At 40.7% G+C, this 13,361-nt stretch overlaps 1 protein-coding gene across 3 annotated transcripts in view; it reads right to left on the bottom strand.

Annotated features, from left to right (window-relative positions):
• Positions 1 to 4,651, bottom strand: part of BNC2 (basonuclin zinc finger protein 2) — a 333,471-nt gene extending 328,820 nt beyond the window's left edge. The window contains exon 1 of one of the 3 annotated variants that reach the window (XM_075079226.1): positions 4,587 to 4,651. In XM_075079226.1, the coding sequence (XP_074935327.1) occupies positions 4,587 to 4,598 (12 nt within the window). In that variant the 5' untranslated portion in view covers positions 4,599 to 4,651. Of the gene's footprint in view, positions 1 to 3,061; positions 3,202 to 3,506; positions 4,562 to 4,586 lie in introns of those variants that run through there. The other 2 variants (XM_075079227.1, XM_075079228.1) reach the window with 2 other exon arrangements.
• Between the last annotated feature and the right edge of the window lie 8,710 nt (positions 4,652 to 13,361).

Raw genomic sequence — 13,361 nt, 5'->3', positions numbered from 1 at the left:
TTTACACATACCATTTGTAACGGCTATTATTGTTTAATCTCCACTGCATTTCAGTATTGGATACTATGGAATTACAGTTATTTAGCAGGCTATAAATAATGTAGTTGACATGTGCAATTGATATTTAAAATGTCTTACGACAACTGTAAAAGCCTCATTACAGACTAGCAAATCATTTCTAACAAGCAAGTTCAGCTGACAAATACCAAAGCAAACCTGCAGTCTATGCTGCAAGCATGTTTGTTTTATTTAAATGATACACATTTAATGCAGTGTGCAATGGACCATCCATACCAACTATAAATAAGAAAGAAAGCGAACTTCCAAAGCAATACAGCTCTTGTGAAGTTTTCTAAAATAAAACTATGAAAAATTTTAAAAAAACCCTCAGTAACAACAGAAAGACCAGCTTGCTTTCCCCTCCCCCCTTTATGAGCTAGTGTCCAATTTCTTCTTTTCAGAACAGCTGTATTATCCAACTTAAGTTGCTCTGCTAATTTCAGTCCCACAAGGACTAACTTGGAAGGCAAAAAAGTACTAGAAAAGATCAATTTGCTGGGAAAGATCAAATGAGAAAACTGTGGGGACAGCAGCAGGTCAGAGTGTGAAGAACTAAGCAGACCTGTTCTTCATTAACTTAAGCTCTCTTGGGACGTCACACACTACCTGTCCGTGGGCTTATTGAACCGCCTAACCCTCATCTCTGTACCATTCTTCTGGGCCCAAGTGAATCATATCCTGCTGCTGACAAGTTAGCAGGGGACTGCGGCTGCAACATGAAAGTTTTTTTTCTTGTCTAAATCAGGCAGATTTTTGAAAAGACGACACAGTACTGACTCGTGATATGGCAAGATGAAATGAGAGGTCTGGGCTGGTCTTCGAGCTGTGCAGATAAAAGTAATCAAATGACACTCCTGGAATGCAAATTGGCATTCTTGACTGCAGCAATTGCACAACCATGAAACATCTCTGACAGCAAGCAAGATTAGGACAAAATGTTATGTAAAGCACTGAACTCAAAAACTCACCAGAAAATTCAAACTGTAACACTTACATTTTAATATAGCAATAGTCATCTCTGCTTTTGTCTGTTCCTTTACTTTGTTTAATGTAACCACATAACCGTCTTTCACAAATGCCTCAATAACATAAATGCAGTGATTAAAGACACAGATCTGCTCAGTTTTTTCCCCTAAAATGTCACAGCCCTGTATTTCTACAAAATAATGTACAAAGGCAGAGTTTTTTCTGTCACATGTGTAAGATGTGTTCTTAAATAACACTTTCACAATCCCAAGTCTTATAAGGATTTTCAGAATTTGCTCATTAACAAATTAGCTTATAATGTACATTTAGATTTTCCTCCAGCTGGATAAAGACGCATCATTTGAAATATTTCGTGAGGAAATTTTAAAATTCACGTGCTTTAGGAATTTAAAGCCCAACATACATAGAGGTAGGTGGTTTATTAATACCGGACAGCTTAAAATGAAACTACACTGTATAAGACAGCTCATATGCCACATTAAATTTCAGATTAAAAATTCCTGCAATTTTTAAGGGCAAGGGAAGTTCCACTTATTTTTACAGGAACTTGGTATTCTTGTGCAGATCTGCTGATCAGGCTTATTAAATACTGCTGTATGAAATGAACTCAGTAATTAAACTGTGAACACTTGTACTCCAAAACCATGACAAAAACGCTACCCCATTTTAAAATTCATCTATGGAGATGGGTTATAATACAGAGGGGAAATGGAAGATAATGAGAAATAAAAACTTCCACTAAAAAATATTTCAATGACTGCTATACATGGCTCACATACAGGTTAAGAAAAGAAATATGTAATATCCTGCTTTGATTTCTTACCTAAAAATAGCTTCAAACCATTTTAACTGTTGGTCAGAATCACACACAAAAAGACACTCGTTGCCACTTTAATCCTGGGTACACCAGATTATTACATGATGTCTTTTGTGCATCAATTTTATAACAGCTTGACTCTAGGGTAAACGGGAACCATCATAAATTGCATGCTGCTTTCAAAACCACTTTAATTTCTGTCAGCGTTACTGTAACCACAGTCCTGGGCACACGCTGCTTTCCCCCCCCCCTTTTTTTGTTTTGTTTTTTGTTTGTTTTGTTTTATTGTTGCCTACATTTGACAGTTGCATGTCCTACACTCCAATTGTGGCTTTGATCACCAAAACAAGACATGTTATGTTAGGGACAGAAGGGAAACACACAAACCCTCCATCTCAAGCTCTCCATCCACACAGATATACACTGTACCTATAGGTTCACTGGTGTGTATATATATACACATGTCCAAATACATACATACATGCATGTATGTACATACATAAATGTACATATGTACATGCACATATATACACACACGTGTGTGTGCGCATGCAGGTATGTATATTCAAGGCAGACAAGACAGATAAATAACATCCCTGGAGTGAGGTGACAAAAGCTGACTGAAAGCAAGGCAGTCGTCAAACAGCGATTGAAAACATACTACTTCATTGAATATGGGCTGATTGCTGTTCATCACTGACCGAGGTCAGTCCAGTTGTTAGTACGAAGTTATCATTATGCATGTTAACTGTAATCATGGCTCTTTAAACGTGCTTGTTCTTCGCAGCAGTTTAACCTATCCTCACATCACAACCCAGACAAACGGACTCAGTCAAATGAGGTCCTCGGTCACTTCAATTTTAAATTTTTAAATTAAGAGGCCGTGAAAGCCCAAACCCTGCTTTGCAAAACCCTGCTGTAAAGGAGACGTGCATTTGCACAGCGTATGAAATAGGCAGCAAAAACTTGCTCAAAGTTGTTTTTCTAGGGCTCCCCCCCTCCCTTTTACAGTTAGGGCATCAGCATAACTCCGCAAGTTCTGCTAACAATCGCTGATTGGAGAGGTGCAAAGTGCAAGCACATGCACAACAAAAAGAGAAGAGTTACGGAGGGAAGGTGGATTTACACTTCTGCCTCCCTGCCTCAAGCGTTGTTTCACACGCAAACACAGTTCCTTCCCCCGCTCTCAAAGTTTACCTTTTCACTGCGTGCAAACCTTACTCATTTCCGAGCAGAAGGTAGTGTCCAAAAAAGATCAGACCACCGTATGTCCGATTCAACCCCACTCCACCTTCACTCTCCCTCCGTCCATATGCACGCGCTTTTTTTACACGAGCCCCTCATCTTTAGTGGAGGGAAGGAGGCGGTAAGAAAACATGTGGCCATCCCATTTCAACCCCCCGAACTCACTTAAAAGTTTAGCACAGCCTCTTAGTAATTTTTCCCCCAATCCACGCAGCACAGGGCTAATTTATTTATTTATTATCCTCCTCCTTCGCCTGTGCCCGGCTGCTTGTTTATTTGAAGGCTGAAACACACCGGATAGCGAGCAGGGCTGCTTGTGTTACTGCACAATTTATTAATCAAATCAAACCAAAGTAAAGGCTAGAATGAAAACGAAAGGCTGCTGGAAACTTCTTACCATCTCTGCATGCTGGTTGTCAAGTGCACCCCCTGTCTCTCGATCTCCTCTCAGCGGCAGTGCCTGCACCCTTCGTTTTGCCTCTGGGCTCTCAGCGACTCTCTCTCTCTCTCTCCCCCCCCTTCCTTTCTTTCCCCCCTCTCCGTTTCTCTCCCCCCACGCCACCTCCCACCCTCACACCTTCAGATGATTTGAACTAAAAAATAATTTAAAAAATAAAAATACTACACCCCCTCCCCCAAAAAAAAAACCAAAACCAAACACGCCGCAGCAGCAGTAGCGACAGTCTCCCCCCCCCTCGCGGCCCTCTCTAACTCTTCCAAAACTTCAGCCCCCAAAGTTCAGCCCGAGCAGCGGAGAGAAAGAGAAAAGAGTTTTCAGCGGAGAGCTGGAAGTGATGGGAGGAGGGACCCAGGTTCGGGTCAGAGCCTCCACAGGTTGGTTTGTTGTTGTTGTGTTGTTTGGCTGGGGAAGGGGAGGCGGCGGGGGAAGGCTGCGAGCCGGTCGGAGACGGGGGCGCTGCTACCTCCTAACCCTACGCTCTCGGGCAAGGGCGGCACAGAGAGGCAGCGGCAAAGGGAAAGAGCAGTCTGGGGCGGCAAAAAAGTAACCCGCTCTGCCTCGTGTCCCGTCACCCCCCCCGAACTTTCTGTGCCAGACGGGGGCCGCCCGCGCCCAGCTGTCAAAAACGCCCAGCGGCCGCCGCCAACTTTGTGGTGAGGGCGGCCGATGGCGCGGCGGGGCGCGAGGCTGGCTGCCCCAATCTGCCTCCCTCGCCCCTCTTCCCCCTTCCCACTCCTCCGGCCGGTTCCTCCCCGCAGCGGCTGCAGTCTCTCCCGCTGCTTCTCCTCTTCCTTATCAGCTCCAGGCGCCGCTGGAGCGAGCAAGCGAGCGAGCGAGAAGGCGGCAAGGAGAAAGGTGGAGGGAGGGCAGAGAAAGGGGAGAGAGACGGCGGAAAATGAAGCGTAGCCCAGAGGAGGGGGTAAGCAGCCGGAGCGGGAGAGCGCAGAGCGTTAGAAGGGAAACGAAGTTAGGCAGATGGAAAGTTTTCGCTTGTGGTGCCGGATTCCCGCTTCCCACCCATTGCTCCATCAGCTCCCGGAGCTCGGCGGCGGCTGCTGCTGCTGCTGCTGCTGCTCGGTGTGGGATCTGGAGAAATTTTTGTAAAAGGGTGGTTTGGTTTTTTTTTTTGGGGGGGGGGAAGGGAGGCGGGAGGAGGTGAGCCGTCACGGTTGTACGTTTGCAGGGAACAGACAAGAGTCACATCTGTGTGTGACACGGAGCCAAACCGAGTGAAACCCTGCCCCGGCGACGCTGGGGAAACGCAGGCGCTGCGGCCCTGGGCGCGCAGGCACACAACGGCCGCCGCGCGCGCCCTGTGGAGGCGCGCAAGGGGGCGGGAACGGCCGTCCCGCGCTCTCCCGCGCCCCCAAATGCACCGCCCGCCGCGGGGCTGTGCCCGACGGGACGGGACGGGCAGGGTGACGCCGTTAGCTGCCGCTTCGCGGTGGCAACCTTTCTGCCCGGTTGCGGACCCGTTGGTCCCCTCTTGGCGCCTTCCCCAGCCAAGTCTTTCTTCACCCCTGTTTGCACGCGATTTAAAGCGTTCTCCCTCAACACACACACACACACACCCCCACACCCACGCCCACACACCCCCACACCCACCCACCCACCCACCCCGCGGTCATGGTGTTGAGGGGGTGGCAGATACCTTGTGCGTCGGGTGGGTTGCCTGACAAAGGGAAGATGACAGAAAGCGATCGTGCTTTATCTACGAGTACTGACAGCCGAACCTTTCTGTCCATCCCGCGTGTCCTGCCTGTGAAGGTGCTGAGGGTCACTACTGCTGTCAATATCGACTCATTTCCTCATGCTCTGTATAAACACGAGATTAGGACTGGATCTTTAAAAAATGAACTTGAGGAGAACTTTTCAGGTGACATGAAATACAAATACTAGGATGTTTTGCCTCCTTCTCCCTTTTGGTATGACTGGACGCTTTGATGACCCAGCTGGCACTTAGAAGAATCGAGAGGAAACGTGTCAAGTATATGAAATAGGTAGCTGCTTGGCACTGATTATTCTTCCTGCATCTGCTGTGGACTAAAACCACAGCAAACTTTTAATGTAACAAACAGCACGTCCCCAATAACCAAGTTTCCAGGCTTTTTAGTGGATTTTGCTGTCTTTGTTATTTGTGCATTTCCTATGTCTGTGGGAAGAGGGAAAGGTAAATGATCTATATTAGTATCAAAGCCAGGCTTTCACAAAAACTGATTGGATATATCTCAACGTTATTTGTGTTTCTCTGGAAATTTTGTTCTGTTTTTTTCTGGGTATTTGTCAGATACCTTCATTAGGCATAATACATACTGGCTTATGGACAGGATTTGTGGTGCCCACACTTCATCAGGATTAGTTGCAATCCTTGAGATGTAGAGAGCATGTTTCAGGCTCAGACAAGGATTCAAAAGGATTTTGCATTTTTTAAGATTTTGGGGTTTTTTTATACCAAGTACTATGACCAACAAAGATATCAAGTAATTTATGGTCATACTGAAAAAAATCACAGGACTAATTAAGCCATTATTTGATGCGCTTTCTGTCAAAGGGAGAGATAAGAAAAACCTAGTTAATTATTTCATTCACATTTTAACGTACATAAAAACGCATTTGCCCTTTTGAACCAGTGAAGGGCCAAGAAGTTGCCAAAAAATTGTGTTCACACAGCCCCCTAGTGGTTAAAGCCTTGGCAAGCTCACATGCATGCTTCCTCACACGAAGGAGGGAGGGTCCAAGCAAGCTCGATGCAGCTTAAATGAAGTGCTGTAACTTAACTCGCAAAAGGGATGGTCACTTGCTAGAATAAAGACATGCCATGCCCATTACAAGGCTAATCTTTAACGTGCGGTTTCACAGAAGTGAATCAAGGGCTATAAACACAGCTTTGTGAAAGGAAAGCCTTATAGTAGGTAGACAGCCATTCAACTAAATTTAAAACCAGCTTTCCTTGTGACTTTGAAAAGTGAGTTGTTGTTTTTTTTAGCTGAGGCTAGGCATTTGAAGGAGATATTCCTATACTCACTAAACCAAGTTACAGTGATAATAACCTGTTTCACACACTAAAAAATTTTATCTAAATTCTGATCTATCATTTCAAACAAAGAACCTAATAAGTGTTACACAATCATTAATAGCTTCCAGTTACTTTCTTTTTAAAGATTTTAAGTATTTTTGTATGAAAACTAACAAAGCCTTTTGGAGTCATTCCTTTATCATCTTCCTTGATATTTAATTCAGCTTTTTTAAACCTCCCTTTTTTTTTTCTTCCACCTGTCAATAAGCCAGTAGCTTTTTTATTGACAGTATACTACAGCGTCTTGAAAGCTGCTGAGGAGGTAAAATAGCTGGAGGCAAGTTGGCTGTTGGGAGTTCTGATTCTTGAGTTGACAGTATGGGATTACAGAATAAACATTGTGGAATAAGACATTTCTGCTCAAAGGATCAGCAGCAAAATAGGTAACTGGTGACATTTGAATATACATCATCATTAGACTTTAGACTGAACAAGCTCCAAGCTTTTCAGATATTTTACATCTTTCAGAATCACGCTTGCAGTCACATACACAATAGCCTTTTGAATTTGCATTCAGTTATTACTCTGAAATATGCCTGCTATGTGGTATATTCTGAGATAATCCCAAGATACAGCCCTTGTTAAAATACTGTACCATCCATGTACACAGTGATTTTTGTTTCTTTATATTGCTGCCCTGAATGTGACATCAGCACACATCATAGGTATTGCAGGAAATGACAACATATATTTACTTGTAGTTCAATGAACACCTCAAAAGATAGCGTACAGACTCAATCTGTGTCACGGGACTGTTCTATGACTTCTCAAAGTGTGTAACTGTTAAATTTTGGAGATCATGTGTAAGGTTTCAGAAAGAAGGAGCAAAGCCTAAACTTTTCCTTGCTTTTCAGACTAATGATATTTGTTAGTGAGGAGAGCAGTGTCTTTCACAATTTCAGCCTCATAAACAGCAATATCTATCCTATACATAAAGTACTTTCTCCTGTAGTTTTCTTTCAAAACCAGTTATAACCACCATAAGGAATTAGTAGTACTCAGTGGTCTTAGATTAGTTAGCATGAACAAAATTAGTTGGTTATTTTTCTTCACTTTTATTTGGATTTTTCAGATTGGAGCACTGAGATGTTGCAAGTTGGAGATAAGAGTCTGAGCAACTGCAGCTTGAGACGAATGCGCAGTATAAGCCATCTAAATTGTGAAGTCTCCAGAGTGTGGTATTTCTCTGCTGCCTTGATCTTCCTTCTCATTGAAGGAATTTAGGGTTCCTTGAATATTCCACCCATTTTGCAAACCTGGAGGTGCATGCAGTCAACAGGATGTGCACAATCCACAGAGCAGAGGAGGGGCATAAAGCACCAGTAGCTTAAAAGTGGCTATAGCAACATATCAAACTGGAATCCTCTGTGTTGACAAGGTGAGAAAGAACACTTCTAGAGAACAGAATAATTGAAATGTAAATGAAAACCTGTTTACCAGTAGAAAGAATCTCCAACAGATAAATTATGCCCAGTCCTAAATATAAAACCTATTTTCGGTAATCCACAACTAGTAAAGCGGAAAATAATCCAATTCAGCATAAAAGTAACTGTCAATATTTTAAACCAATACCATTATGGAGTCCTAATTTGGTTATTCATTTTATTCAAATACATGGGTGTATCATCCATATGTATACTGAATATTTATATTAAGTTCCTTTGCTGAGTATTACTCTACAATAGGTATCATGGCTTATAGCATGACTTGCATAAAATGTAGGCTCCTACATCCTATTAAAGATTTATCTTTTCCCTTTTTCATTTTTTTACTTTTTTCCCCACTTTTTAAGTGTTTTTATTTGAGTTTTATCTAGTCAATCTGTCAGGTTCCGACATTTCAGGAGAACTTTAGCCGTTCTCAAGAATCTAACTAGGAAAGACTATTTGTGCGTTTTTTATAAAAAAGGGTCTAATGCTTTCCCTGGCAAACTATAATTTCCTGGTATTTTAGAGCAAGAGTTTGAAATTTGACCTGATGTAGGCAGAGTAGGAAGGATACTACTTCTGAGTTCACCTAAACTTAGCCATGGATCACAAGGACCTGAGCCAAGAATTGAAAAACTTGTGACCAACTGTAAACATTTTGTTTAAAGTGAGTTGCCCAGGATTACACAGGATCTCAGAGACAGTTAGAATCAAATTCTCCAGGGTGGGATTTAACTGCTTCATCTGCTTTCACCGTAGGTCTGTCTTTCTCTTCCTGTCTCATTCATCACACACATTAAAACTTCAGCAGTAGATTAAGCAGGAGTCTTAAGAAAGAGTTTCATTCATTATACAGACACTCATTTCCATTTAAAGAACATCACCCTTTCTGTGTACTTGACAGATCTCACAGGGAGAAAACAGTACACGATCATATAATTTCAGACACCGTGTACTTGTCACATGAAGGGGCTGAATTAATGTTGTGTAGACGCTTGTAGTGATAACATTTCTTAATTTCTGAACACCTAACTTTCTAACTCTGTTAACCAACAGAGAAAATTAACTATAAAGTTAATGAAGGTATGTCAAATAATAATACAGATACATTAGTTTTCTGAGTCAAAAAGCATTTTTGTCATTCAGGAAGTGAATTTAAGGGCAGTTAATTATGTTTCTTTTGCCTGTTGCACTAAAATACTGAAGGTGATTCAAAGTCTTTCCAGCACTTAAGTATTGCTAGATCCTCCCAGTCATAATAGTGGGTTTTGGAGATGAAAAAAGGTTGGCTGTGGCATATCCATCGTTTTTCTTTTTGTACCATATCCTCTGTACCCAGTCTTTTCTAAATCTCTTTTAGAGGTTGCTACCACACAGTTTGATTTATCCTAAACTTTCCCAAATGCATTAGCAGATGTTCTTAAAGACAAACGTGCTTCCAGTACTTTATGACCTCAGCTGAAAGAATAGATATTAAAAGCAATAGACATAGATGTTACTTTGTAGTTCTACAACAGCTTTTGTAAGGGAGATTACAAGGTGTTAAACATGAGCATAGAAATAGAAGTGTTCAACCCACTTTAGACATTAAAGGAATAAGGTGCAATAAGTTTCAGCAACTTGCTTAAAGTAGTAAAGAAAGTAAAAATACATATTTTGGATCTATTTGCTAGTTCTATGGTCATCCTTTTTCTAATAAGAATACACATGTTTACATTTAGGAGCTGTCTAGACTGAAGTTTCTTCTTTGTCGTCACTTCCAATCTCTGTCCAAAAAAATTGTTTTCTATAGCTTAGTAATTGCTAGTCAGAGATCACACGTAGTGTTCTATATGCATTCTGGAATATGTCTCAGTTTATCTTGTATAACACTCGAGGGTATTTTTCCCAAGTGAATCTCAATGTTTTTAATTTCTCTTAGTGTGTTACCATTTGTTGTCCTCATATTACTCCAGTCAAAAGTGATTGCCTTGGAGAGTTTGTTGTAAGCACAATGGGAAAGTATCTCTTTTTTTTTTCTTATCCAGTTTAACTGCTTTAATCTTGAACTTTAATTGTTGATGGGATTTTACTTCTTTTATCCTGGTACCTTACAATGAGCATTTGTGCACTTAGCTTGCTCTCATACAAGAGCTTGCTCTCATACAAGAGTGTTAACAAATAAAATGCCCCTCTCACTGATAGTGATTGGTAGCTCAGTATCTTAAAAGCAACAGAAATGTAAAATGTAATATTGCAGGGCAAGTCACAAAATCTGTCATGTCCAGTCTTGAAAGACTACTAAGATTTCCCTAATTTTAACAGAACAATTTTTCTGCTATTTACACCTCACTTAAATGGAGACTTCAAATAGATATGGCTACCTAAGCTGAATACAGTACAGAACATTAAAGCAGGCTTTAAATAATGTGGCATAATGATTCCTCATGCATCATAACTTCTTTGTTGCTTTTTTATTACTTTTATAATTGCTTCAAATATCAACACACAATTTGATCTTCATGTCAAGAGAAAGAAGGCAGAAGAATTGACAGTTTGATCCTTGCCTTCTTTTCAAAGACCAAGTTTTAGATTTTGACCTCTGCTAGCAGATGATTCAGCTACTCTAACTGAAGATACTTAATCTTATTTGAACTTGAGCTTGGTTCTAAGCCTCATATCCAAAGATCTAGTTAGAATGCCAGATCACTTACTGCTGTTTAGTGCAAATACTTTGTTGAGGACATCTACCAGACTCTTTTCTTTTGCACATTTTGGCCACGTGCAATTGCAAAAAGAAGGTGTAGGCTTTGCTATAGGCATTGCTTAAAATATGAGGAACCTGGAGAAAGTAGGAAATTAAAATATTGTGTCCAAAAACTACTTTCCCTTTGAAAGTACTTTTTCCTCCGTGCACTGAATTATAAGCCAAATACTGCTTGGAATTTGACATTGCTATCCAGATAGAACTCTGAATTTCCTTTCTCTTATTTGGCTGCCCCACTTTCAGTTAGTCTGATTTCGCACCCAAAGGGTTGGTCTTGGTCTCCAAGTTTGTGGATGTCATAGTTGTATTTTCTGAATTAAAAATACTAAGCTGACCCCACCTTTGTGTGTGTGTATACATATATATCTATATATATAAAAAGGAATTTATTGCATGTGTGTGTGGATGGACAAGAAGAATAAAGGAAATAGCAAACTGTTGGCTAAATATTTCTGTTTGAAACCTTGAAATATTTTAGAGTCAGTTCAAGATTCAAATATGGGTCTTTCAGCATTTGTAACTCTTCTAGTTCATGAGTTTCAATTATGCAGGGCAGGAGAGTCTTGCATTATATTTGATTTTAAGGACAGAAGAATGTTACTTTCTGCTATGAAAGTTAATTTACAATATGCTTAGAGAGGCTTTCTGTACTCCACCCTATCAGTACTGTCACTGAATACCTCTCAGAGGAGAGCTAGATGTGAGGAGGACAGGGCAATGGCTCTAAAGAAGAGACAAAGGTAGTTACCATTTGAAGCACTGCAAGAAACTCTTTGTGAAATACTCTCATGGAAAGGCTGGCTATTTTTAGAACGTGGCATCAATGCTGTAGCGACTGAGATTCGGTTTGTAAAATTATGCTGTATATGGTGAACATTTTAATTTGACCCCTCTTTCTGATATCTTGGTGCATCTGAAAAGCTTGCATATTGCACGCACCCACTGCCTTATGGCTTCTGCAAACAAATACACTGTGTACAAGCAAAAGACTTACTTATGTTAGATATGCATAAGTAAAAAAACTGGTAGTACTCTGATTGCCTTTGTAATCTAGAGACTGTAATTTCAAATGTTCTAGAAATCAGAAGCATCAAAACAATTATAATAGTTGCTGCAACAAAATATAAGCCAAAAAATAACACCCCCTGTCCCCAGTCTTGCTCTGAAAAATGTCTTGAAAACCTGTACCAGTCCAAGGTGGCAACATTGTTCCACAGATCACTGTGATGAGGTCGTTTCTTCTGTCTGACCTGTTGCTGCCAGTTAATGGATATTGCACTGATAGCAAACTAAATACATTCTAAAGAAGAAATGCCACAAGCTCTGAGATAAGAGCTATGACAACTGTTACAAAATCAAGATCTCAGAAGCAGTTATTTCTCATCTTCATGGTGGTAACGCGATTTGGTTCGGTGACATGACTAGCAAATAAAATATTTGAACTTAGTCTACAACTGAATGATCACAGAATTAGCTGGATCTTCAGATACATATGCCTAGTAGCTACAGTCTTGTGGGTTTTTGAGGTGTGGAAAGTGCATGAATCCAAGCTTTATTGTCAGCGCTTCCCATAACATTATTGCTATTTCCTGTTTCAGTCTTTAATAATATAGGATAGGTTAGGGTTTCATTACGTTTTCTTCTCTTTTTTTTTCCCTCTGAAAGTTTAAAGAATGGTTGGAACACAGTCCAAGTCACATTTTTAAAAGGAAGCTGGATAGTTACTGTCTGCATTCTTCTAACTCCTCTCACACATTTCTCTTAAAAGGCAAAAAGTACTCCTTTGTAACTTCTTCACTTTCTTCGTGTTCTTATTCCTTTGCAGACCAAACACAGACACACACACAAGCATTGCATAGTGCTTTGTAAGATATGTTGATGGAACTGAAATCATTCCTTTAAAATGAAAGCTAAAATGAATCCTATATACAAAAGGAAGGATGCTCTTTAATTGGAGTGCCACATTTATGCAGAGGACAGACACAGACATCTGGTCCTCGATGTATAGTTTTAGGAGGCATTTATTCAGGAAATCTGTTGTAGAAGCATACCAGTGCTACCAGACTCCAAAGGAAAACACTATTCATCATGAGTGCAACTAGCTCAGAATACCTCATTTTCTAACAGGGAGGCATCAAACAAATACATAATGGGCTACTCCTAGCTCTCAAAATGCTTCACTCTCTACTTGCCTTTTTCAAAACAATTTTCCCTATAAATAAACTGAAGCCTTTTTGTCCTATCCTAGACAGATTTCACAGCAGACTTTTGAACACTGAAATACCTTTATCATGTTCTTTTTCAGACTTCCACCTCCCCCATTGACTAAACAAGGCCTTTTCCTTCAAGCATTCCTCACAGGTTGTATTTCTGAAAATTATTAGCACTGTTATTGCTTTTCCCTGAGTACTACTCAACTTACCATAAATGTCAGCAAGTTCACTGGACTGATTTGCAAATAGTTCTCTAGCTGAAGCCTCACATGATCCTTAGACAATAGAGAATTACCTTGTGTATTTCATATACAAAGTTCTTAGTAATAC

Source organism: Phalacrocorax aristotelis, chromosome Z (genome assembly GCF_949628215.1).
Source record: "Phalacrocorax aristotelis chromosome Z, bGulAri2.1, whole genome shotgun sequence".
NCBI classification, from domain to species: Eukaryota; Metazoa; Chordata; class Aves; order Suliformes; family Phalacrocoracidae; genus Phalacrocorax; species Phalacrocorax aristotelis.
The sequence above is the reverse complement of the archived record's forward strand: the minus strand, read 5'-3'. Positions and strand labels throughout refer to the sequence as shown.